At 53.3% G+C, this 26633-nt stretch overlaps 5 protein-coding genes and 1 non-coding gene across 6 annotated transcripts; all 6 read left to right on the forward strand.

The window, feature by feature from the left end:
- Positions 1-1036: 1036 nt before the first annotated feature.
- J4E85_003219 (uncharacterized protein) lies at positions 1037-2384 on the forward strand (the record flags this gene model as incomplete). Its single annotated transcript, XM_051467490.1, has 3 exons — positions 1037-1110; positions 1267-1882; positions 2112-2384. 3 exons carry the CDS (start codon positions 1037-1039, stop codon positions 2382-2384), a joined length of 963 nt encoding a protein of 320 aa, XP_051328649.1.
- Positions 2385-4742: 2358 nt separating this feature from the next.
- Positions 4743-8366, forward strand: J4E85_003220 (uncharacterized protein; the record flags this gene model as incomplete). The annotated part of the gene is made up of 6 exons (XM_051467491.1): positions 4743-5373; positions 5488-7226; positions 7280-7586; positions 7636-7893; positions 7942-8169; positions 8218-8366. 6 exons carry the CDS (start codon positions 4743-4745, stop codon positions 8364-8366), a joined length of 3312 nt encoding a protein of 1103 aa, XP_051328650.1.
- Positions 8367-9358: 992 nt separating this feature from the next.
- On the forward strand, positions 9359-9974 carry J4E85_003221 (uncharacterized protein; the record flags this gene model as incomplete). The annotated part of the gene is made up of 2 exons (XM_051467492.1): positions 9359-9593; positions 9700-9974. The coding sequence occupies 2 exons, from the start codon at positions 9359-9361 to the stop codon at positions 9972-9974; spliced, it is 510 nt and encodes a 169-aa protein (XP_051328651.1).
- Positions 9975-10716: 742 nt separating this feature from the next.
- J4E85_003222 lies at positions 10717-10813 on the forward strand. Its single transcript has one exon. It is a non-coding gene; the product is annotated as a tRNA-Leu (tRNA).
- Positions 10814-15928: 5115 nt separating this feature from the next.
- On the forward strand, positions 15929-16577 carry J4E85_003223 (uncharacterized protein; the record flags this gene model as incomplete). The annotated part of the gene is made up of 2 exons (XM_051467493.1): positions 15929-16294; positions 16515-16577. 2 exons carry the CDS (start codon positions 15929-15931, stop codon positions 16575-16577), a joined length of 429 nt encoding a protein of 142 aa, XP_051328652.1.
- A 4989-nt stretch (positions 16578-21566) lies between these two features.
- J4E85_003224 (uncharacterized protein) lies at positions 21567-24114 on the forward strand (the record flags this gene model as incomplete). Its single annotated transcript, XM_051467494.1, has 4 exons — positions 21567-22127; positions 22620-23712; positions 23762-23949; positions 24004-24114. The coding sequence occupies 4 exons, from the start codon at positions 21567-21569 to the stop codon at positions 24112-24114; spliced, it is 1953 nt and encodes a 650-aa protein (XP_051328653.1).
- Between the last annotated feature and the right edge of the window lie 2519 nt (positions 24115-26633).

Genomic DNA, 26633 nt, shown 5'->3' on the forward strand with positions numbered 1-26633 from the left:
CTGTACTTCTAACTATTACTTAATATGGGTCAATCATTCGAAGCTGTTCAATTTCGTCTTCTGGTGGCGTTGGTGGTGGAACATCTGCATCCTTGAAGGTTAGGTGGCTTCCGTACGATATGCCTGCAATTATCAGCGTCTTTGGCTATCAGCTTCGGCTCTTCCTCTTACAAAGCTCTTCGCCTGTAGCAATGTCTCTCAAAGCTCGATACGTGATGATTTGACGTCGAGTATCCCGCATCCATCCTACGTTTTGTTCCTGGGTCGAGTGATTGAACATGCTTCCCAATCCGAATATGATGGCTTGTGTGACCTTGCTGTTACCGTCCGTGTCTACGATTGGCCAATTGCTAGCATGAGTCAGATTTTGGGTACTTCCAACCACCTCTAATAGATACTTTGATCAAATGTAAGGCCATAGACCTGCTACAACTGCCGATGCCCGCACATGCGTACGCATGCTACATGTCCAGAGGAGGTGGTAGCGCGATAATACAGCAGCTCAAAACAAGGAACTACGTACTAAGTGTAATGATAAAGCGAGGTCTGCTCTATGTGCTTCTTGTTTTCTTCTATTCCTAGGATCAATACAGGACATATGTCTATCGTGGTCCCTGATGGTATGTCTTTGGTAGCAAAAACACCACGCCCTACATGCTTTGTTAGTCATCCACTACAACTGATCTGCCATCATCTCGAGAAACGTACCTTTTGGCGTATCAACCTTCAGGACAATATCTGGACATCGTTGAAGTGGGATGTCGTTCGGCGCTGTTTGGAAACCCATGGTACCTAGTAAGAAGATCGGCACTTCGCAAAGCAGCAAGAATAGTTACAAGGATACAATAAGGACACCAGTCAGCAGTCCATTCCTCTCAAACCCACGACATCACTTTTGGTAATTACATCACAAAAATTTATCACCGCGCTAAGTCCGCGGTCCGAAGGCTTGGACCCTGAGGGTTGCGCCCCACTCAAGCTTCGCTCATGGCTGGCCGCTTTCGTCACAGGTCCTCGCAACACGATTGCCAGCACGATGGCCCAGCAACGAGGGCAAGCAATGGGAGACTCCCTCAAGACGGCACACTCCGTCAGCCTAAAGGTCCTGCGGTATGTTGGCACGTCCTTTATGCTGCTTCCGCACAGCGTCTTGTCGCAAAGCTGATCGTCGCATCGTCTCATGACCGTCCACCGGATGTGTCCATCTATGCATATGCCATGATATGCCAATCAGCTGGGGACTCCACATATTGACGCCGTTTCCAGATTGTCTCGTCCATCTCTCGCGGTGCAGCACCCTCTCCCGAACTCCAAAGACCTAGGCATATCGCCAAAGGCGTCGCTCGCGTACCCCACACCCAACGACACAAAAGACCAGTTCGTCCTCAGTCCCGTGTTAAACCTTCCTGAGGCGTTTGGTAGCGCCTACGTCGGCGAGACCTTCTCCTGCACTTTATGCGCGAACAACGAGCTCGATCCATCCGACAACACAAAGGCGATTAGTGGTGTGAGGATACAGGGCGATATGCAAACACCATCAAACCCTGCAGGGTCGCCCCTAGATTTGTCTGGTTTACAAGAAGAAGCAGAGAACGTGTCCCCGGGACCAGCGGAATCATTACAACGTATCCTACGATTTGAGCTCAAGGAAGAGGGCAACCATGTGTTGGCAGTGACTGTCACGTATACAGAGACCGCTCTAGGAGAAGGAAGGGCAGCGAGCGGCAGAGTCCGAACATTTCGCAAATTGTACCAGTTCGTGGCCCAACAGTTATTGAGTGTGCGCACCAAGGCTGGAGAGATTGGCCAGAAGAGCGGATCTTCTCGATACCTCCTGGAGGCACAACTGGAGAACATGGGCGAGGCTGCAGTCTGTTTAGAGGTACGTCGACGCGTTCTCAGTCTCACGATTCATGTGTTGGTACTATCATTTACTCCAAACAACGAGTCAGAGCGGCTCCTTTACGTTGAGGATTTCGGCTCCATCACTAGCTCGATCGCAGAGTCCGATCCGGCAGTCTTGTAGATCCGGCGCTATTTCGCTGCTTCAGATAGCCTACCACCACAGCCCTGCCCCTAGTAGGCATTGAACCACGACTGACTCCAAACAGGCAGTCAATGTAAACCCGAAACCACCCCTCAGATCTACGTCGCTTAATTGGGATATGCAAGCCTCAGGTATCAATGCGCCGATATTGAGCCCACGGGATGTGGTGCAAGTCGCGTTCCTTCTCGAACATGGGCCTAGCGACAAGGACGAAGAGATGGCAGGTTCCATGACGGAAGACAACAAAAGAGTGCTGGGTCAGCTTGCTATCCAATGGCGGAGCGCATTGGGCGACAGGGGCTCTCTCAGCACCGGATGGCTTACGGCTCGGCGCTGAGCGTGTCTTGTCCAATAGACTTTGCGTCGCGCTCTAACGTCGGTACGGTTTGTATATCTCCGACCGAAAGTTCTGACGCCCGTACCTGCAGTTCCAAGCGCTTGGTCTTGCATTGTCGATCTACCACGGTAGGTTTGCGTTGATTGAAGTCATTCGGAACCTGCTCCGTGCGCTGTGTCAACATGAATCGAGTAGCCCGAACTTCGTCGCCGAAGATTGAAAAGCAACCTCTTGACTATATTTACTCGCGTATGACTGTACCTCTGTCTACCACCGGCTATATCGAGGTCCATGTATGGATGCGTGGGGTTGCGGAGATTTCGATAGAAATTTGTAATGCCGAACATGCTCAGATCGCTGTCACACGGTCAATGGATAAGTCCAACACAGACAGCCGGAATGCGGAGGAGGATCTCTTGGACGATCGACGTGTGGAGCGAACGCAAAAGCAAGATCGACTTGGACAATCAAGGCATTGGATGCAGCTGGAGCCACGCGAACAATTCTCCTCAAAAAGCACGTCTAGTCTTACGGCATTGACCACTAGTGCGCCCAGCAGACCGAACAACAGCGCAGTCAGCTCTGAGGGAACCCGAAGAAATTGGTGGAAACAACGGCAAAGTTGGTGAAGCGCGGCAGAAGGAGCAAGGAGCCCCATGATTCCGGCCTAATGGCGCAGATGAATAGGCGACAGACACGGGAACATGTCATGACAGTCTGACGAACTACTCGAGGGTTGGGCGATCGTGGGGGAGTCATTTTATCTCGGTCAAATACGAGAGCGTGAGATGTTTGATCGTCGGCCCCCAGGAATGCAAGATACGCAGACGCCGAGTGATGGAAAGTAGAGCTCGTATGTATTGAGCAGCACAGACGAAGTATTTTGAGGTGGCTGCAGCTGTCAGATTACATGGGAGAGCACAAGCAGTAACCGTTTGAGGAGCTTGTGTGTCGAAATCGGCAGCCGACCGCGGATCGACATGGCTATATGCTACATGCATCTCTGGGCGGGCGTATGCAGCTCCAACACCGAAGACAAGATAGATACGGTGACATGTCCTGGTGGAACCGATGTGCACCGTTTTGTACAGTTAGGCAAGCAGAGTTGAAACGACAACGGTTTAGATGGTGGTCAGAGCATACGACGGCGGGCTGGCTAGAGCGTACCGCAGGTACCTGTATGCATGTATGTGCAGCCAGAGGTACAGTATGCTGTGGCATTGGCCTGACATATGACAGGTTCGGTGCATAGATAATGCTGGACGGGGTGGAGAGTGGGCGGCAGTTTGCAGGTCAGCGTGGGGCGGTCTATTTTCTTTGTCTCGGGAGGTTGAAGATGTGCAAGCACTGCGCAGAGTATGGGGTCGCGTCCGGGACACGACAGGCAGGCCCCTATTCGTACCGCGAAGTTAATACCGTGTATGCGTGCTGTACGCTGAAGGTGAAACACATGCAAATTGCACGCACACCACCATGGCTGTGGGCGCAATAACCGTCGTGTTGGTGAAGGCCGTCGACGACCCCTGAACGCGCAATGCAGCGCGGCCAATCCGTCTTCGCCCAAAGCAGGCTGGGCTCAGGCCGTGCCTTCCCAAACCAAGCGGCGCCCCCTGGTCGTGCTTTCCGAAGACAGGGTCTAGCAGCGCGACATGGGACGACGGCACAGCGACGGGCGGAGACGCCTGTGCGTCGAGTGGAGCGACACGGCCACGCTGGGCGATGGAGGGCGTACCGTGGGACGCTGTGTCTACGCCAAACTCTGCGGGCAGATGAAGGTGCTGCGCGCGGGTGCCTTGCATGGACAGGCGCGCGTCGCCTCGCGGCCGGCAGCGCTGACAGGCTGCACTGCAAGAGAGCGCAGCAGTCCGGTCCAGGCCGAGGGGCAGTCGAATGCTCAGCGCGGGAGCGGTTAAGCGCTAGACTGTCTTCCGCCAGCGATAAGAGTGCTTGTGGGTTAGCTGCTCGAACAGGCCGGAGTCTGTCCCTATGAATTGGCCTGTGACCGAGCGCAGCGCACTGAACCCTTCTCCGCCAACCCTCTCCCCATTCACTCTTTTCGCCCGCAAACCGCCGTCGCGACACGCCAGAGCAACCTCGCTGTCTACCATCTACTGTCTACCGTCCACTGTCTACACGCAGCGCCGCCCACCCGCCCCCGTGCAACCGCGCCCTCAGTCACCGTCGCACTCGCTCTGCCCTTCCCGTGCATAAGCCTCACCACCACCCGTTGCTGCGGACCCCCAGTCTCCAATGACCTAGAGTACAAGGCGACTCGACGTCCCACACGCCGTGACCGCGCAACCCCACGACGCTCTTTAATCGCCCATCTTTTTGGATATCCTATGCCCACCATCTAACATGGCGCCCGCTCCCTCGTCCACCGCCGAGCAGTCGTCCACCCCGCTCGCCGACTATTTCTTCATCTCCGGCATCGAGTCGTCGCAGGTCTACGACGAGCGCACCCAGAGCAATGGCATAGTCACCTCCCCGCTCGCCCAGCCCCCGGTCGATGAGACCATCGAAGAGGACCGCGCCCTCGAGACCGATTCGATCCGCCCAACGTCCCAGGATGGCCTCTCCAACGGCGACTCCACGCGCCGGCGCTCTGCGAATAGGTTCAGCGAGAACCGCCAGTCCAATTGCACCATCATTGGCCCAGATCCCAAGCAGACTGCGAGCAATCGGAGCAGCGCCACCATCAAGGGCGTACAGCTTGGCGGCTCCGGCCTCAGCGACCAGGACTTTGACATTGCACTGCGCAAGTTCGCGTCCGAGCGTGATACCTTTCTCGAGGAAATTCAGTTTACTGCTGGTGTTGCGCAACAGGCCCGATCCACCCCCACGAGGCCGCGACCCAGGCCACAGCGCGTGTCACAAGCTAACAATGACGATGGCGTCGGCAACCTCAGGTCCGGCGTTGGCAGCATTCGACGGCGCATCTCAACTATGCAGAGCAGTCTGAAGCGCCAGTCGTCGACCGCAAGACAATGTAAGTTGCATTCCACACCATGTCCGACCAGGATCTGTGCAGGGCTGGGCCCTGGCCTCTGGCTTTGACATGGGTTATTTACTTTTTGATCGACGCATACTGACGTGCATGCAGCCTCAATCCGAACGTCGAAGCGCATGTCCGGGTACAATTCCGTCATACCGGCACCGCAGCCCTTCAACCCGGAACCGGACATGCATCCTTTGCTACGCCGCTACGAGCCTGTTCTCCTAGATCGTTACCCGCCACGGAACATGGTCGAGGAACTCAAGAGGCGCAATCCCTTTCCCGACTACGTGCCCATGTTTGCATTTCCTAATGATGTTAGTGTCGTCTCATCTGACGAGCGCCCAAAGAGCCAATGGCATGGTTTCGCCATGACGAATGGAGATGGCTCCAAACTTTACGGCATCACCATCATCGTCTGGCTGCCTTTGAACGCCACCGCTGCAGAGGGCCTCGAGCGCCAATGTGAGGAATGGCGAAACTTGCACATGAATCCAGAGGAGCGCGAGCTGGCAAGCAGTTTGGGCGAGCGCCTGGCATTGGAGCGCGCAAAACTATCGCAACTACTGACTAAGCTTCCGTCCGTGGCCCCTGACTCGGAAGAGCGTGACGACTTGGACGACCAGATCGGCGCCGTTGAAGAGAAGATTCAACTCATGACCGACTTGCTTCGTCCAGTAAGGCACGGTGCCGCCTCCAAGATCGAGGGACTGACTGATGGAGAGACCGGACTCTGGATCCCCCGTGCTTATGGTGTAATGGGCCGAGATGCGAGTTTGACGCCTTTCTGGAAAGAGTGGCTGAAGGCCGTTGTTGTTCCCATGACTACTGGCGCAATCCTGCGAGTCCCTGCCAGCTCACCGCGAGTTGGCATGTGGCAGCCGCTCGAGCGGTACGTGGTCAACCTGTGTGCAGAGGCTCTTAGTCCGATTACCTCCATCACGCAGGTTGAACTGGCAGTCCGTGAGCTTCGCATGTACGCCCGAAAAGAGGCAGTCAATGAGCTGCCTGGATCCCGAAACATCGACATCTATGCCCTGTTCCGATGCATGTCCATCCCCAACATCATTACGCTATTCGAGTATGTGCTCTCGGAAGCTAGGATCATTCTCCTCTCCTCACACACGGCTATGCTGCATCTGGCCAGTATGGCGATAACGAACCTGCTGTATCCCTTCCAGTGGGCTGGTGTCTTCATTCCAGTCTTGCCTGCTCGTCTGGTGCAGACGATAGAAGCGCCATGCCCATACATCGTAGGAATCGAGCGTCGTTACGAGCCCGCCGATTACCCCGACGACGACTATGTGCTCGTCGACCTGGATGCTGATTCGATAGTCTCTAACGGTCCACCGCCGCCACCACTACCACGCCAACAGCGACGGAAACTCATGTCTCTCCTTCAACAATCTGCACCACATCATATGCGCTACGGTGTACCTACTGGTCCCCCTGCTTATGCGGTAGAAGCCTTCCCATACGACACTTTCGCCTCCGAGAATCCTGGGGTATTCTCGTACAGAGCACATCCTTCGACTGTCCAGAACTACGTCGGGCTGAACTCAACGTCTTTTGGGACAATGGTTGGATCACCGAGCTCCCGACCTCTAATCTACAACGCCTTCTTACAGTCAAGTGCGTCCAGTCGCGGAAACGACCGTCCATCCACAGCGACTACCATCAAGACATACCAATCTCCGCCTTCGCCCAAGGTTTCTCCCGTATCAACGGTCTTCCCACCCATGCCCAGTACTCCCATCTCGCGTAGCGATTCTGGCTACGCTCTCCAGGCCAATCTGCGTGAGAAGCGATCCGCTCACTTCGAGACCTCAAGTCGGCGAAGTTCATCGGTAAGTTTGCTCTACTCTGTACACTGTGATAGCTCATTGACTAACGTGGCTAGTTTGGTTTCGAACGTGTCCCTCAAATCCGGCGCCCCTCTCAGCCGTTCCTTGGCCATGCACCGAGCGCATCAACATCATCTCTGAGCCATGAATACAAGGCGGGGTCCTCGTATGCGCCATCAGTATATGCTCAGTCAACTTTGGCTGCATCCACTATCATGCCCGGCATGGCTACGCACCAAGTGCGCAACACTGCAACAACACAATGGCAAGAAGGTCATTGCTTGCAGTGGAGACCGAACGAGGACAAAGCCATGTGTTCAATATGCGAGGAAAAGTCTGATGACGGGTTGTATCGTTGCACCGGTGAGTTTCAGATCCGCTTAGTGCAACTTGCTTTTCTAATAATGTGTAGGATGTAGCACATACGCCCATGGTAGGTGCGTCGACTTGATCTGCATTGTCTGCCCCACAGCATTTCGACCTGATCAGGTGCGCGCATCGTTTGTACGATGCTTCGCTAGCCTGTTCTACACGTACAGACGCTATCTTGTACCGGCTAGTGGCGAGCGCAAGAAGTCTGGTATGACCTACCAATTCAAGATGGATGAATTTGTGAAGAGCCTGCCAGCCGAAAATGTGCAATATATCGAAACGCTGCAGCAGACACAAGGTCAGTATTGCTACTACAGTTTTTGCACCACATACTAACCCACAGTAGCTTTCAACGAATTCATCCATGAGCGCGAGAGCAAGTCTGCAGATGATCCTACCATCAAACTTTTCGATGAAGTCATCCTGGCAAAGCGAAACCGCGGAAAGTCTTCATTCTTTTACAAGTCCAAGGTCGACTTCTTGTCCGACACAACGGACCATCTTTGGCGCACTGCGTCTGCGACTCCGCCGAATTCTCGCTTCCCGGGCGACTATCGCTCTGTAATCAGCCGAAGTATGTCATCCACACTCCCTCAGCCAGACACTGCTAACAGAATCGCAGTCCCCGCGAAGCTCGATCCCACACTCATGAAAGAACCGCGTGTCATTCAAGGCGTGCCACGCGTCCCTCAAGGCAAAGCCCGCCGCAAACCCATTCCATCCATGCTCGGGCCTAACGGCAACAGCCCGCCACAAATCCATACCTCATGATCTCTACACCAAAACATTACGCTCTCTATAACGACGAACCCGACCTCCATGCCTCTCCCTCCTTCGTCACAACCTCACATCTTTCCGTCTCATCATTGTACTACATGTAACATACCTAGCGACGGAGTTTTCGGCGCACCACGGCATTGCGAGTGGACCTCGATAGTCCGCTGGCCGGTGCTTGTTTCTCAGATTGGATATCTGATGGAAGGATAGAATGTCATCTCCGAAACCATCTTGCATTACATGGGGTGGTTTGGAAATGCTTTTTGCGCGGATCGATTTGGTTTCCGACTCAGTGCGTATTCTCTCTCGGCCGTATACTGGGCGGCGCAAAAGAAGCATTTGGTCTTTATGCGAGTATACCTTTGTAATGCGTTTCCTGCCCTCGCCCCAGATTGGCATATTCTATTGGTTTTTTGCCTGCCACTTGCAAGATGTTTTGGTAGCAAATGGCTAGGAAGCGGCGAGATTCTTTTGTATATTATTGCATTAAGCATAACATGAGCGGTGGAAGAAAGAATCCAACTAATGGACAAAGTTTACTACAGCATGGAATGCTGAGCAAAAGTCATCCCCTAGAAAGTCCTTATCCCTCGAAACTCCGTTGTCGCCCACGCGATTCGAAACAACGCGTACCACGTTTCCAGCACTGCCACAAGATGCAGGAACCCGTCCAATCACGCACGTGTTTCTATTCTTGCTGTTCCTGACTAGTGTTTTAGCGCACCCCCTCTGGGGCAAGCGTCGCTAAGCTTGGCAAGCGTCCGCGTGTGCCGAGCCCCTTGCCTTGGGGATCAGGTCGAGACTCATAGAGCCGCTCTGCTCTTCTTTCTCTCTTCATCAACAGTCTTCGTTGTACAGTCATTCTTTTAGAACCGGTCTCTTACAGTCACTCTTTAGACTACACTATCGTTAATACAAAGTCGCCGTTTTCACCACGTCTCCGTTCACCTTTTCAACCAACCAACACTCCCACTTCAACCGCAACTATGCTCGGACGTACCGTTTTCGCCGCGACCTTCTTCGCGCTCGCTCAGTTCGCCATGGCTAGCCCCCCTGGCTGCCTCCTCGGCGCTGTCAACCAGTACAAGGACCCGTCCGACATCAAGGCTGTCTGCAAGTCCAAGGACCTGAGCTCAAAGGTGGCGGAGCTCTGCGGCAACGATGCCGAGGCTGCCATGGAGGCGATCGCGGACATTTGCAACGACGTGGATGTTGATGTTTGTAAGTACAGCCTCTCGCAGCGCATGCGCTGTTACACACCGGACGAGAAGATCAAGCACAGCAAACTCTACTTTCCATGATCGCATGCTGACAGGATATGTAATAGCAACTGCCATCTCCTCCGCCTCCGGCTCAAAGACCGCCACCGGTTCATCCCACAAGCCCACCGGCACCTCTGGCTCTACCCTCGTCTCCATGTACCCTACCGGCTCGAGCGGACAAGGAAGCAGCAACGGCACTGTCCCTGCTGCCACTGGAGGACCCAAGCCCTCCGGCAGCGCGACTGGCTCTGGAGGTCTCCCCGAGGCCACTGGTGCTGCCGGCAAGGTCGAGTTCGGCCTTGCCGCTGTTGTTGCTGGTTTGATGGTCGCTGCTTTGTAGATGGGAGAATGAGACATCTTGCGAGGGAGATAGTGTGCAGATGTGGAATAGATGAGGAACACTGGGCTGTTTATCGAAAATGGAATACAGGCGTAATTGCATAAACGGGAAGAATGTTGCACATCGTGCTACTCAAAGTCATTTTCTTCGTGCGTTACTTCTGCTTAGTGCATATGCAGGCATGCGATGCTTCGAATCTTACTAAAGTTCGACATTAAAGGATGAAAGCCAACCCGATCTACCTAGCAAGCCACAACAACAATCCACGTAGGCTATTCCCCCACTGCAATTTTACCCGGAAGCGTTGAACCCAGTAGTAGCGATTCTAGACCACCGCCAACGATGCCCGATATCCGGGGGGCGCGGTTATACGGCCACCACGAACAATTTCCACCACTTTCTCCGACAATAGACGTTACCTAACTGCATGGTTATATGTTGGGACCCAAACAATGCGCGCATTGCTACCGAGTTCATGCTTCCAGGTTTCACGAAGCCGCTTTCTGATGTGGGTACTAAACAGAGAAAGTAGATGTGTGTGAACCGCTGGCTACGTGCCCCGCCTCAACCCCCCACCTTCCTTTGAGTCAGATCTTGCGCCATGGAACCTCATTCCAAGCAGGATGCCGTTGAAGACTCCAAGCATCCATACCCAAACTCTCTACATGGATTCTTTTTGTTGCTGATATAAAGCGTCATTTTTTCGGCTTAGTCATGCATCAGATACAACCCGTATCTTTCCGGCAGAATGGCCGAGCGGTCTAAGGCGCTAGCTTCAGGTGCTAGTAGAGCAATCTGCGTGGGTTCGAGTACGTTCCCCGACGATTAAGACGTTGTTGTAACAGTCACTAACAGCGGTATAGATCCCACTTCTGTCAACATCCTCTTTTTTGCTCTTTTGACAACTCGAGAGTTTACAAGGAGCTAATGCTTTTTTTGACAAGCTCGTAGCATACGAGCTGCAAGCCTGCGCTATGATCGAGTAGAGTATAGAATAATGAATGACGTTGCGTTTCTGTGCGCGATTTATGGTGCCGATAAGCCCTTGCGTAGGGGCTATGTTATCTTCACTCAACAGCAACTACTCTACTTAGCTTTTTTTTAGTCCGCAGATAGTTCCTCAATCTGCATGTCAGAAATACGCTGTTTATACAGTAAGGCATGAATTCAAATACGGATAGCTACATGTACAGATCTGTAGCCCTAAGCATAGTAGAGTATACGCGCAGAAGACAATACCTAGGTAACAGATGTATGATGAAAGACACGGAGAAGTAGACAATCGAGTATTGTTTAAACGCGTTTGCGCAGAGTATATGATTATCGCCATCCCACGAAAGGAGACCCCATGTGAATTAGCCTGCGTTCCAGCCGAACAACCACATCGCTTTCTTGAAGTACGTCTTTCCGGTTCTGTGGCGCCTTCCATGCGGTCATCAGCTCAACGACTGCAGCCGCCCTGCGCTCAGACAAGCGTGGAAGTTCGGCAAATCCGTTCGCTTCTCTTGACTCCAGCGCCCTTGGCAGGTCCTCGTGCCTGTAGGATGCATAATATGCGTTGTAATGTAGACTAACATTCTGGTTAGTGACGATATAGTTCTGAGCATCCCGCCGCACATTCGCGTTGGACTTCGAGTGGGTGTTCTCAGTCATGGCAACACCATGCGCGTATCACATGCGCACCCATATAAGCCCGCCAAAAGCAAGACTGGCATAACGCCGGCCGTGTTGGTGGCATATGAATCTGCGAACCTTGCTTTAGTGAACCTCCAGGCTCGGTAGACGTACCATCGTCGGCGCTTGGAGGTTTGTCAATGGCCGTCCTTCTAGTCTAGTGAGGTTGAATCACGAGTGCGAACGCAACTGCACACGCATATTACTGCACTCGGATCAGCTCCTGTCTCTTTTGAAGGCCCAATGTAGTGCCGTAATATGTGTTGTCCTCAGGTGGAAAACCCCCATCAAATGCATACCTCTCGCGCAGTGGTATCTCTTACTTTTTTTATCCTGGAGAGGGAATCGCGGAAGTCTGTAGCAGGGAAATCGCGTTGGCGCCGTTCCGCTTAGCGCTGACACCCAGCTCACCGTAAACATTGGCTTAATAATTGGGGGAGGTGCAATTGGCTGCGCGCGAGTAAAGACGCCTTAGGTGGAACTAACGTCCATTGGCCATCCAACAACGAACCGCTAGTGCTTTCCTCGCACAGTCACCGTTATCAGATGTAGTATATTCGAGTTGTGCGTTCGCGTAGCTACCCGCTCTAGCATCTCGATTATCCCCATAGTCATACAATAGGCGACCGTTCCAACAACTAGCTCATAAATGAATTCGATAGGTCTATAGGTCTTTCGGAGTGTAGTCCCGCGTCCCTGCGGTTCGATCATGACATATGCACCCGTAGTCTCGAAATGTTGCGACGAGTTGGTAGGTTACGAAGGATATTCAGCTCGACGCCAGGACCTCATTCCAGTGGTGATGTGATTCATAATGGCTGCTGGCGAGTTTGGTTGTGCAAATTTGCCTATCTCGAGGTCCGCCGTTCACGCATCCCAGAGTGTTGTGACCTTGTGCCTTCTTCGTGATTTCATCTCGCTCCTTCTCTTCCTCGATAGAGTTCTCTCGGAAGTCATGTTCCGGTGCTTATAGCAGGCACTGGGTTACAAATCTATTCGCGGAGCGGCTCCTGCACATTGAGTGCGTCTCGCAGGTCTCGGCTTCCAGGAAACCTGTGTTGTGACTTGTCAGCGATGCAACCATTTGCTTATCCTGTCCGTGAAGCTGGTTCCGTTCCACTGTTGATGGGCGCGGAAGTGTCCTCCTGACTGCTATACATAGCCACCTTTCCATACCATACTTTTGTGTCGTAATAAGTCCAGCTGCGATAAGCTCAACGCTGGTGCTCGTCGTCAACCATTAGTCCAAAATCATCTCTGGCCTCTCTTGTGCGTGTGCCCAGCATATTTTTCCTCCATGTCCTTGGGTCTCCAATCGTATCGTAGCGGAGTAGGAAGTTTCGTTCATGGAGGTAACATGGGAGCCCTCTGGTATTGCAAAGCAGTACCATCTCTTTCTTTCCAAACTGTCGGGGACTCCCTCTCTTAAAAGGTTGTTCCCTCTCCCCTCTCTTTCTCTTTCGTATCATCATCATCAGATCGAGCCATCCCAAATACCAAAAGCTTCCTGATCTTTACCATCATTACCCATCATTCCACTGTCGTTTGAAGGCCGCAGTACGCCCTCACCACAACTCATCATTGCCCATCACACCACCGTCATCATGATGATGAAGACATACACTGCCGGCGCCAAAAAGCAGGAATCCAGATTCTTGCAAGATTGGAGGCAACCAAACAGGACCTCTCCTCCGACTTCCCCTTCTCCTCCCACCACACGCTCCACTACGCCATCAGATGATTCGCGAAGCCGATCATCATCAGAATCCTCTTCCTCTTCGTCCAACTGGAGGACGGGGTCACCACCTCAACCCATCCGCAATCAGGCAGGACTACCACCACCTGATGAGCTGATGGAAGGGGATATCGTTTACCTGACCCCGGAGACAATCCCAGAGTCCTCCATCATTAGGGGGCACAAGAATCAGAGCGGCTTTGAAAATCACCCTATAGTCGTCCTGGGTAAGGAGAGACGAAAAGGCACCATGATCGTCAGTTTCCGGCTGCTTACCACCTTCAACGGCCACACAGTTGAGGAGAAGAGACAGGGCGATCGAAGATATCAAAGAAAGTTCTTTATGATGGTTGAGAACCATCAAGACATGGTTAACTCCACGATCAACCCGGTAGCCAAAATGGCTCCAGGTTTCGATGCGTTGAAGAGACGGAGCTACGTCAACCTCTCGCCCAATTCTCGCTTCCAGGTAGAATACGAGTATCTCGAGGCCTTTGGAAAGGATCCACTGCGGAGGCTTGACGCCGGGTCAGTCTCATATATCAAGAGCGCATGATCCGACACCTAAATTCCTCTTCCGACAATGCCGAACGCCACCGATGGCTCATGCCTGAAGGTCCCCGGCTCCTTTCTCTCGACAATGCTGATCGCCACCGATGGCTTACGCCTGAAGGTCCCCAGCACCCTTATATCGACAATGCCGAACGCCACCGATGGCTTATGCCTGAAGGTCCCCGGCACCCACCCCACCGTCAAGGTCCGAATCCCGAAAGGGTTGTCGTCTTCCCGGTACGCCTTGCGAAGTCGTACGGATCCGAGGTGCGCATCAACGACCTCCAGGCTGCATCATGTGCTGGCAGAACGACGAGTCACAGTCTCATGTAGTCTTCTACCGGGCGATTGTAGCTGGGTGATCGAAGGATGGTGCGAACGCGGTTGGATCCTCGGAGTTTATAACGTCTGCTTGCGCCGCTGTAGTACTATAATAATTAATGTCTCATTCGTTAAATCTCTGCATGCTCGCTTCGTGCTCGCTTCGTGATCACGAATATCGGATAATAAATGTGTCGGGGATGGATGTGTTGTGTGCGAAATTTGTGAGGGGACGTAGTTGCGTCATCCCGCACTAACTACGGTTGCGCGGTCACACTAGCGCGTACACATACAACATCGACCTGAACTTCGCTCATTGTTGATGCAAACACGTTTCTGAGGTTGCCTAGTCTTCTGATCATCTCAGCCGTACACGCAACCGTATCTACGGTGCTTCCTCATGCTGAGCTCAGTTAGGACCCATACTCAGGTAGTATCTTGTGTAGCGCAACCGACAAAGGCGATGGCTACTGACGACATATTATTTCGATCTCAAACTACAATATACTCACTCATTCTCGGTCTAATATTGTTTGTCCTCGTTACAGAGACTGCACACACCTTTTCTTTCTCGCCAGTCGCTCAAGGGGACAGTTTCCACCACATCAAATGATCTCTCACTACCTACGCTCTGTATCGCTGTTGCGATGCTCTTCCTTTTGATGTTTTCTTCCGTCACTCCCACGTTATCATACCCATGGCGACTGTACCACTAGCCGCGAAGGGGGTCGACTGATGGCCTACGAAAAGCCTCCCTTTCATCCGTTCATGGACGTTGTACCAGTGAATACAAACATGACAGCGAAGGTAGTGGCGAGATGACATCAGAAACTACAAGAGCTATAGAGCTAGTAGTTCTATGACGTTCACTTGCGTGCCTTGGCCGCCTCTCTCTGGGCCTCTTGGTATATCCTTACGCACAAGCCATTCATTACTAACGCACCCGGAGTACTCTCAAAAGCGCATTCCAAAAGTGCATGCACTCTTCAACTCCTAGCAAGTTCCTCGTCCACTACTTTGCTCACACCCAACTCTTGTTCGCTTCCAGGTCTGGTCTCGCTGGAACCTCGTGCGACCCCCTTTTGCAGCAGTCCCATCATATCGTTCTAACAACCGCGCAGGGTCTCCTTCTCTTCGATACACGCTATCCGAAGTAACTTGGGTGCTGGATCTTCCTGTATCTGCTACCATACTTCCGCAACCACAGCGCCCTTCAGCCCGTTAGCACGCCCTGTTCAAACCATCTTACACCCGACATTCACCGCGCCTTGGTCACATTATCCCTACCTTCTGCTCTGAACACGTGCGCGCCCGGATTTGAGCTGCTACATAGCTCTCGCACTCTCTTTTCTCCCTGTGTCATAGAGTCAACGCTCACCACTTACAATCGGCGTACAGTTTCGACTGCGAAATTCTCCTGGCCCGGCCGCTGACGAGTCGATAGAAGGAGATACCGAAGACTTGTTTTCAGGTCTTGACTCTGCGCACATAGTCATCCAGTCACACGAGCGACCACACGAGCCATCTGCTTCTCGACCGAACCTTGAACGTGCTTCATACGCTTACGATCATACCACGCACTCTTTCTCTGGCGGATACGAACTCGACGGTCTTTACCCCTGCCGATTATTACACTACCACCGCAAGTCAAGAGGAGCAGGTTCAAAATAATATGGGAGCTGATCAGTATTCTGGTATCGTGAACAGCCCTGTCGACCGAGTTTGCAATGTGACTGAGCATGAAGCAGGCGCACTCCTCAGCGTGGACAAGGGGAGAACTTCCAATAGTCCGTCGAACACCTTGAATGAGTCAGAGCATGACACCATGATGTACAGACTGAAGGAGCCGACCCAAGAGCTAGGATTGGAACAACGCAGTCACGAGCCCGCCGTCTCCGATGAGCTCACGAAGCGCATACCAAAGCTGCCGCTCAGTGCGGAGGCACCCCTGATACCAAGTCTGGAAACGGAGTTTTCTACAGCGACGGAAGCGATGCACTCAAACTCGAGTGCGTTGACCAAGAACACGATGGAACATGTAGCTCCAACGTACCACTCACCGCCACAGCGACGGCATGTTATGTCTCCCGATGGGACAAGTCAGAGGCCTTTCTCCACTATAGGATCTTCTGTGTCTTCCTTTAGCCCTGTCCAGGACAAGGCCCCGCCCCTTCGACGGACTCACAATCCCATAACCAGCACACCAGTTGTTGGTAAGGTTTACTTCATCCCTGAGGGTGGTTACTTTCCTGCCTCAGTCATTCACATGCAGAAACAGCAAGAAGGCTTCTTCAAACATCCAGTACTTGTCACTGATGTAGATCATGACTTCGCGTACTTCTATGCTCTTACTAAATCCCCACCAGCTGCCATTGGAGAGATGGCAATGTGCCTACGCATGGGCAATAGTACAGCAGATGAAGGTGTCTACACATTAAGACTGGCGAACGGCTCACTCCCCATGCAGACCGAGACATGGATGAACCTTGAACAGCGCTTCTACATCGAGTGTGAGAACTTGAATGATTGGGCGATTGATGTTCGTATCGATACGGTTGATTTGTGGAAGCTGTGGAGGCGCGTACAGCAACTGGAGGCACGCCAGAATCGTTTCCTCTACAAGCCACTTCCACGAGACATGAGTTTATTGCAGCCTGGAACAGTCGTCATGTTGTTGAACAATCCGCAATCATCGACTCTTGGCGCCCCTGTCCTCATAGTGGAAAACCAGTACCCTTGCCTCCGCTATCTGCGCATCAAAGAATTTAGCGACAACCCTCACTTCAACCCAACATCACGGCGCACTACTGGAAAACCTCGTCATCTGTGTTTGGAAATTTGCAAGTACCCAAAATGGGGACATGATGGCACACCAATCATGTTGGTTGAGTCTGATTCCCCTGAGATGCGTGAGTCGTCTTATGTTGAGGTATACCCAGCTCCCAGTACAAGCACTTTCGACATGTGCAAGACCTGGTGCTGGCCGCCGGTAGTCATTCAATCCCAGTCGATGGCTGAACTTCGTGGTTATAGCTCATTCGTAGGAGCGCGCTTCAATTTCCAGACGACTTCACGGTCGCTATTTGTAGGGCCGACAACCCCCTTCCGCAACGGAGTTCCACAAACCCAACATGGCAACGTGGGATACCAGTCATTGCCACAACAACATGGCTACCAGGCAGCCGTGCCTCCTCCACCGCCGCATACATCGTTTGGGTTTCGCCAACCTGTCCAAAACAGTCAACTCACTGGCGTTTATGGAAATGCTGGCGCCCCGTACTCACCAAGCATGTATCAGCATTGTAAGTGACACACAGTATACTCTGAATACAGCTAAGTGCTGACGTCAATAGGCCCTACTATACTGTTTGACGGCTATGGCCGCCCTTATTCGCACATGTAATTGTTCGCAATGGTTGGTTTGGAGAGGATATTGATTCTATTTGGCCCCTCACGGTTCGGGCAGGATTGCTAGGTGATCTAAAAGTAATGTAAGAGCGTCATCTTGGTGAAGTTGTAGTTGTAGGAGCACTCTGTAATTCAGACGATCGTCTTGTATGACATCTCCTCATCGATCGTCAGTAGTTCTACTCTCTTGCGACCGCTTCATAGTGTTGATACCAGATTAATCGACATGTAGTCGTGTTCTCCGTGCCAATAGACGCAATGTGAGCACATCGGCTTTTGGTGGGTGTGCATGTTGTCAGGGCCTTGATATAACCCTCAAGCTCCTTCCTCACCTGCCGCCTTTGCCCAACTGCAGATACAACCACCCTCCCACTGAACCACATTACGTCATGAACAATTTCCTTCGTCCTCTGGTATATTGTGACTGCCGCTCTCTTTTCGGTAACCGCATTAGCCGTCACCGGTGGTACATTCGGCAGAAGGAGACACCGCAGAAGGCCCTCTCCCGTATCGTACATCAGAGGAGGAAGGCCAAGCAGCAGGTAAGGGACTGCCAGTACCGCTTACTCGTTTCGCAATAGCAGAGAGATTAGACCGCGAAGCCCAGAAGCTCGACCTGGATGCCGGAACTGGGCCTGATCGCCGCGCGCATCACCCGAGCCGCAGAAACGCCAGTAAACATTACCTTGCGAGACCCTTCTCTTACTATGCACATCCCTCCTCGAGACGAAGGCTACCCAAGACAGCATCGTTGAGATTGAAGGCCGAGGGCGGAATGGGTCCTTCGGCGACAGGCAACCGAATACACTCCACGCAGTCGCCGACTCGAGTCAGAAACAACAGACTTCCTCACTCTTACGGTCTCATCCCACAGCGACTGTCGTTGAGGAGCGCCATTGTCGCGTGGCTACAGATCCTCGTGTAAAATCTTCCGATGCCACAAGCCACCAGGGTCGAGATTCGCTCTCGACGCTCGCCGCGGGATGCCTCAACCTACTATAGTTGACGATACCCGCCATCCACGAAGACACTAGTCAGCACTATCACGCCTTCGGTTCGCACCTTGTCGAAGGACCCGAGGTCTAGTCCTGTCTCCACAAACGCCTGAAGATCCAGAGCAGCTCGTGACCCGTCACGATCGAAGAAGCCCATCGCGACCCTCTTCCATCTTATCGTCTACCGACGCTCGCCGCCTCACCGACATTTCTACACCGAGCAGAGTGCGCTGCTAGCCCCACCTAGGAAACCATATGCGTCGAGGAAAATATCAAGTCCAATAATCGGAGGCAATATGGGTGGAGATAAGGTATTCAGAAGTCACAAAGTGAGGGGAATACGCTCAATATCGGCGTGGCACATGGCAATGTGCAGCCCCTGTTGAAACAGGCTGCAAATGAGATGCGTGTCAGGGACTGCGTTTCGAAAGCCACGCTGACCGCGCTCTATCGAACCTCATTTAATACGCGGGTAATGGTTGTGTGCTGCACTGTCATCGACGCGAGCCAGAAGTAGTGCCTAAAGACAGCATCTAGAGGTTCGTCGCAGCGCGTGGACGTCTGGGCATCTACAAGCGGAAGTGCGTGGGCAGATGCCTCGGTGTTACACAATATTGCATCGTTCACGCCAGCGGCCGCTACTGTAGGCAAAAGGAATCGGTTGCCACGTGTTGATACCCCTGGCATCACGGCATTATCTTGACGAAAGCCTGCATGAGTCGTCGCGCTCTGAGGCTGCCGTAAGCGCCGAAGATCTTCGCCCTGTAGAGCGACCATGGGATTCTTGCGACGATAACCTAACGATAATTCTCTCGCGGCTAGAGCGGGCAAGCTTCGAAAATTCTAAAACCCTTCGAAAAAAAATTGACCCCAGATCAGCAGTATGGTCTGATGTTTGCCAGGGTAACGGCATTTGCATGCGGCAAGTCGGGATCTTTGGCGGCGGAGGATGCTGCACCGGCATCGCTTCGCAATCACAGAGGCGCCGGGGGCTAAAGAGACGACGGTCGATTCTGATGATCCGAAGCCTTCGCTGGGATGATCAATACACTTGCATCGTCGTTTTCGCTGAGCTTGGCGAGAACGAACCTCTACTCATCCGCTAGCGGCGTCTGCGCTCGCCACGGAATGTGGTTGAACGGGAAGGACCCTTTGCCAACCGCCCTAGAGCTCCGGGAGAACGCTACGATGCGAGCGAAGAATGCATTTTCGTCCCTGTGTCATCATCGCGTGGCTCCAAATTAGGTCCGCGCCCACCGCCAGTCTGAAACGCACGGGTGGATGCTTTTTTTTCTTTGACTTGTAGCACGTGCTGCATCACGCCGGGCAGCTGGGCATCGTGAGCGGGACTATTCCGGAGGAGATTGTGGCGGACCGTATGGTGAGCGTATCGCTGCTTGGCCTGGAGATGTCGGCTATACTCTGCTTACCGTGCAATCAACGTAGAGGGATCTGCAGCAGCGCAGGCGTAAAGAGGCTACGACTCGTGGGAGTTAAGTCGGAGCAATGCCGAAAGCGACAACGATGGGCAGATTGGGCACACCGGAGGCTTGAGGCTTGAAGGGTCCAGCATGGCGGAACTGTGGCAGTAATGCGGGCCACAGCCAAGGAGGGCGATGTCTCGCATGGACGGGCAACGATTCGCTGACGCTGAGGTGGGGTTGCACACGTGGAAAGTGCGGCACATTTACCACTCTCCAGGCTGAGAAACACGACAATCTCCGCAGGCATGACCGGCCCTCACAGTCAGGCATCGATCGACTGTAGACGAGATGTAGATCTGCCGAGCCTCTTTACACATGATGACGCGCGGACATGGTTGCTCGCAGTGCAGCGTCGCGAGATTTGACAAAGATGCCGTCAGCGATTTGAGTGCGCCCGACCAATGCAGCACCTCCTGCATGTCGAGGAACGCAGGCATGCTGACCACAGCGGACATGGTGCCAGGCAAGGGTGCAACGTGCATTCCACGTTTTGGTGGCCTCAGCAGCAAACCTCCGGGCCTCTCAGTAACGGCGACGTGTTCCACATGGCCGTGGCACAGTACGACCAGTTCGTGGCAGCGGTCGCCACCAGAACGTTACGCGAAAACGGGTCTGCCAGGAGGTGAGCAAACGGCGGTGCAGATGCGAAACCTGGGTGTCGCTGGTATGTAAGAGGCTGCGGTGTCTGCGCAACGGCGCTTTGCTGCCTGGGGCGGCTTGGTGACACAGGTCGGTGCTCTGGGACAGGTTTGTGGAAGGGGCAGCAGTCTGCGTCAGGCCATACTGTGGCAGCAGCCTCTCTCAACAGAGCACAGAGGCACAACAGGATGCGCGTATCACTGGCCGTACCGGTCTTGCGTGCAGACGCAGACATGCAGCAACGTCGTCCCCTTTGAGCGCCTTGTCTCGCGTGGTGGCTGACTGAGATGGGGGCAGGCGGCGCCATCGTCGCCCACGACAGAGTGCATGCAGCTGCTCGCCGCGTGCTGAAGACGTCCAGGTCGTCGCAGCGAGCCTCTTCCGGCGGTCCCCTTTGTCGGCGTGCGGCGCTCAGAGACCTAGTCGTCGGCAGCGTCTCACCGTAGACAGGGGGCGGCAGAGGGCAGGGATGCCTCGTGGAAGCCCTTGGCCAAATACTTTATTCCCATGCGTTGGTGGCCGTGCATGCCGCCATGTGTCTCGTATGCGACTAGGAGGCCGCTGCGGTTAGTGCCTTTGTCATGGCCCAGCTCCAGGGCTAATTCGGCGCCATGCTAGGCCATCTTAGCTGTCTTAGGAGGGCGGTGTGAGGGCTGTTCAAGCGGCAGAAGACTCAGTGGTCACGGACCCCCAGACTGTGAAGGCCAATCCCAGCTAGGGTACCCACACATTGCCCTTCAGTGAGGTCCGCGATTTGATTCTCCGCGACCATCTTCTGCTCGGCATGCCCTTCCAGACGACATCTCTTCTCCCCTTGACTGCGTCTGTCTCCTCTGTGCCTGACAGCCTGAGCCCTCCCACCAGCGAGCCCCTCCACCCCCGACCCGACCACCACCACCACCACGACCCAGACCGACTGCCTATCGCACCTGCCTCCGCCGGCTCAGACGCACCTTCCGCGACTTCTTCAGCGAGCAAGAACAGCCCGCCCCCGCCTTCCTCCCGTGCTATCAACCACGCGAGACGCTACACCCTCTCCCGCTTCCCTCTCCTCCGCAAAGGCAGCCGCGAATTGAGCAGGACGCCTTCCACCACAAAGAGCCCTGCCGAATCGCCCTTTTACGCTACAGGTGCACCACGCTCCTCGCAGTCTCTTGCGCGTGGGCCCGATCTTTCTCCCGCACGCGAGCCCGCCAGCCCCCACGACGACGGCGACGTCATAGCTGAAGAGGCGGAAAACACACACCGATTGCCAGACAGGCCGAGAGCAGGCAAGCCCGACAAGATGCATCAAACAAGTTCGCGGTTACTTCGCATGACGGACGATGAGCGGCCTTTTACAAGGGTGAGTACAACCATCCAGCAACTTTTTGAATCCGCCGAGATCGGCCCAGCCCATAATTTTTGTTACCTCCGTCATATCCCATGGAGCCGGATTTCCTAGTAGCTACTATTCCTACGAGACAACAGCGACCACCTGGGGAAAGCTTGGGAAGTTGATCACAGTAACTACTATGATCCACTTCCAAAAGCCACCAAAGAGCAAAGGAGCCACCCTTTTGAAGCTTGCGCAGAACCACTGGGCGATCAGCTGCGATGAGCAATATCCCCTATTCCCGAGACATTCACGTGTCTATGGAATGGTGGAGGTTTGTTGTAGTACTGGATTTACTGCGTGCTTTTTCGGACCGATTTGAACTTCCACCGAGAATGCCGCGTGCTCGGAATGCGCCCGCAATCTGACACCTGCGTTGTGTCTTGGAACTTCCCGCAGCCGCTGCTATTGCAGTATCAAATTTTGAGCATGGGCAAGAATGTTGCTAACACATCAATTCAGGACTTCAAGGACCTCTTCTCGACGCTTATGGTTTCGCTTCCCCTCACAGCACACCGCGTTCGCTTTAGGATGATCGACTTCACCTTTACATCGGATGAAGCCATTACCAACCTTGGATCCCTCAAATTCTCTCAGTCCAACCGCATGCCAGATCCCAAGGACTCATCACGTGTCGTCACGACGACCACTACGACCACCTTCTCAATGGCCAAGGAGATGGCTCGCTCCGTTTGCCAGAAGTTTCTTGAGGCTAAATTTGTTGAGTCGGTAGAAGGCAAAACAGATTTCATGAACAAGAGCTCGGTCTGGCAACTCACGCCCAAGGGCATTCACATTCTGGAGCGCTTTTGTACCCGCAACGGCATCGCTTCAGCCCACGTCAAGGCTGTCATTGAGTCTAACAGGAACCCGAGACAACTGGTTGTTCTCGAGCGCAACACTGAGACCGACAAGCTTCATCATGATGAACAGACGGTTGAGATCATCTTTCGCCGCTTTATTGGTACCACTGCCAATGAGACCCAGTCAGATTCTGACTCGATACATGAGTTTTCAAAGTGTGATGTCGGGGTCAAGCTTGTCAAACACCGACCCACTTCTCAGCGCCAATTTGAGTACACCTTCAACGGACGCAACGCCGCACAGTGGTTGATGGACTGCTCAACTATGGTTGACCCCCGTGAAGCTATTGAGGTTGGCTCGCTATTCTTGCAGCTCAAACTCATCGCCCCAGTTGATCCTCGCAACTCAGAACACCAATTCCAACCTTCAAAGCAGGTGCACTACTACATCACCAACCACGGCGAGCGCGTCGCCGGTTGGCTCCTCGAGGAAGTACCATCAGGCGGAGATGTAGCAGTGAAGTCAAGAGATGGCGTTGCCCGCGATTCCAACAGCAACCGTACCAACGTCATCATCCGTAACCCTTCATGGCGTCTATTGTACCGCGAGTTCCTCAAGGAAACCATGTGCGAGGAGAACCTCTCTTTCTACCTTGAAGTCCAACAGTTCAACAAGCAATATCGGGACGCTATCAATGACAAGGGTGATAACAAGGTCGAAACAATCCGGGAGACACTTGCTGCCGCATACGGTAAGACTGAACATTGTCCAATTTACAATCAATCTCTAATCAATCTCAGGTCTGTACAATGCTTTCTTGGCTCCCGGCTCTCCGAATGAGCTCAACATCGACCACAGTCTTCGCACACAGCTGGCTACTCGCATGACTCGTGCCGTTGGCGACGATGCAGCCATGTTGCAGAGTCTTAACGAAGTCGCCTCCTTATTCGAAAAGGCTCAGCAGTCCATCTTCAAGCTGATGTCTAGCGTACGTGCTAACTTCCACATTTGTGATTGTGATGGGTTGCTAACCTCACCACAGGACTCTGTGCCCAAATTCGTTAAGCATGCCAAGTACGGCCCTCAGCTCCGTGGTCTTGATGCCGCCGCTGCATCTGCCTACGTCGCTTCGCCCACTGCCACCCGATCATAGAATGAATATCGCGCCACCTTCACGACCGATTCTGAATCTCTCCGCAAGATAAAACGACGACGATATGCGAGTGCTGAACCATCTCAGGCCTAATCGCCTTAGTTGGATAGCTGGCATCACTTTCTTGGTGCATTTTTCTTTCGGCTCATCGACCTCTTCTCCTACTCCATTGCATCGAGTCATAGACTGCGGCGTTTTTGGGGTTCCGGGCCAAAACATTAGCATCGGGTGGTCGTTTGTGGAACTGTTCCTCTTTCCTTAGACCTACTCGACCTTCTGTTTACCTTTGTTGTCATTTCTTTTCTTTCTTCACCTAGGCGGTCATAGCGGGATGGCGATCTGCGAGCACTCGTCACGAAACGTTTCCAACAACTGAAGCTGGAAGCTGATCTCTTTTTCTTCTTTTCCCCGACCGATACGAAAGTTTAAGACCGAAATTCGCAGTAGGTTACCCAGATCACTCATCTAAGGTAACCACGCGCGGCTGTATTCCGGCTGTTATTCCCGTAACTTTTACACTTTCCGACAAGCGAGAGTCTCAATGAGGATGATTGGGTCGACATAGCCACGGTTCTCTCGCCGAGTCTTTTGTCAGTTTAGGTTGAGGAAGGGTGACCATGATGTTGGATGTGGGGAAGGCACCCGTACGACAGACGAAGGCACTTGATTCGCATCGGACGGACGATGCGATGCGACTGAACCCTAGCGCACCCTAATAGGAGGTTTCCGATGATACCCTCATGCTATAGAAGAACTCATAACGATACTACACACTTTGTCTTATTGCTGGTAACGACGTCAACGCAAGTAATGGGCTCAATAGTCGCAAGCCATGGCATGCCTGCATTGTTGGACTGCACGGCCGCCTTACCTCAGCTTCCGCATTACATAAACATGTGCACCACCCTCGTGAAAACATCGACCACGCCTTTGCAAGTCTGGGCCCAAACTCTTTAGCATCCCCTAGCGCTACCCCCTCTGATCCAACATCGCAGTTACCTTCGCAGCAGCACGACCGGACATACCCTGCCTCAGCATCTGTCAGAAGTCAGGACGCAGGACTTGACCGGACTTCGCGAATCATGTTGATCAGCGAAAATGCCAGGGGTCTCTGCAGTTAACTCCGAAAGCTACTTCTGTGGGCTATGCTGGTAGGCTGGTGACATCGATGGAGATCACCGAAGATGTGGTGCGTTGCTGGCGCAGGCGATGTGCTCCGGGGTCCGTGGTTGGTGCGGAGGAAGACCGGGGAAGCTGTTTGGCGGAGGGCAAGGCTACGCATCGGAGCTCGGTGCCGAGAGTCGTTGTCGGAATTCGCTTTCGGCGAAAGCCCCGAAAATCGAATGAACGGAAGGTGTACGTGAGATGGGGTGTTCATGCGGTGATAAGGTTCAAGGGGTGAGAACTGTCATACTATCAAAGTGAATGCAGGGTACGCAACGGCGATGCCAGCAACTTGGTAACATGGTGAGCCAAGCCTCTATTATCTATTTCTACCGTGATGATTGTCGGGTACTCGTGCCTCGATGCCGAGCTCAGATCTACAAGGCACATGCATCAAACGCGATCAAAACACCGGTACTTGCTGAGTACGTCAGCCATCTGCATCTTGCGCTGCATAGTCAGCGTTTGCGACTCGACTTCGGAACAACCCTCTCGGGCCGGTGACCATCGTGCATCTCCGACCGCATATAGCCGTGCAGTGGCTTTCAGTGGGTTGCAGATTAGGTTTGTTAGATAGGGTTTTCTTAGAACAAACGGCGCAGTTCCCATGGAGTTTGGTGTACTCCGTCGTCGTGGTCTCTTCGGTCAGATGCATGTGATGCAGGGGAATATACATGGATTGCGGATGACTAATTCCGTCTCGAACGGCCGTGGTTGCGTCTCGCATTTGATGTATATGGCAGGTGGTAGCGTTTTGTCCCATGAACCCTCCGACAAGTCCACGAGCATCCTCTTCTGTCCAGTGTGAAAAGGGGGGACCCTGCATTGTGTAGTTAAAGTTTGAAATGCCACATGGTCATGCTGGGTGGCAGAAAACGTGCACTCGGTCCCGAGGATATGGTAAGTTTTGCAAGCGTCGCTGTGTAGGATAGAAGAAGAGACTCGAATGTCAGTGGCGCTAAGCTTACTCCACAGATTACTCATAAAGTGTAAGGTGAGAAGGTAACGGGAAGTTTCTCACCTGTGCATGTGAAGTCGGAGAAACGTAGATATCGTAGCGGTCTTGCATGTTGGGACAGAGCAGTATGCGATCTGCGCGTCTGTTGTGCGTGTACGAATGGAGGCCTGGTGGAGATAGACATACCACTGGATTTGATGGGCAGGGTCTTCACTCGCTCCGTCATCGATGCCATGCATGGCTAGTTGTTGCTTGTAGCGCCAAACGTCTAGGCCCGCGGACTCCGATGCTTCTTGTGGTACGACGCGTAGTCGCGATCGACAGGTACACTTTCCCCGTCGAGCAAGCCTCTGCGAACCGAGGCATTTGTGGCTTGCAACGAAGAAGGCTTGTGTCT

The sequence above is a fragment of the Alternaria conjuncta genome (genome assembly GCF_024043145.1).
Source record: "Alternaria conjuncta strain BMP 0040 chromosome Unknown scaffold_4, whole genome shotgun sequence".
Taxonomy (NCBI): domain Eukaryota; kingdom Fungi; phylum Ascomycota; class Dothideomycetes; order Pleosporales; family Pleosporaceae; genus Alternaria; species Alternaria conjuncta.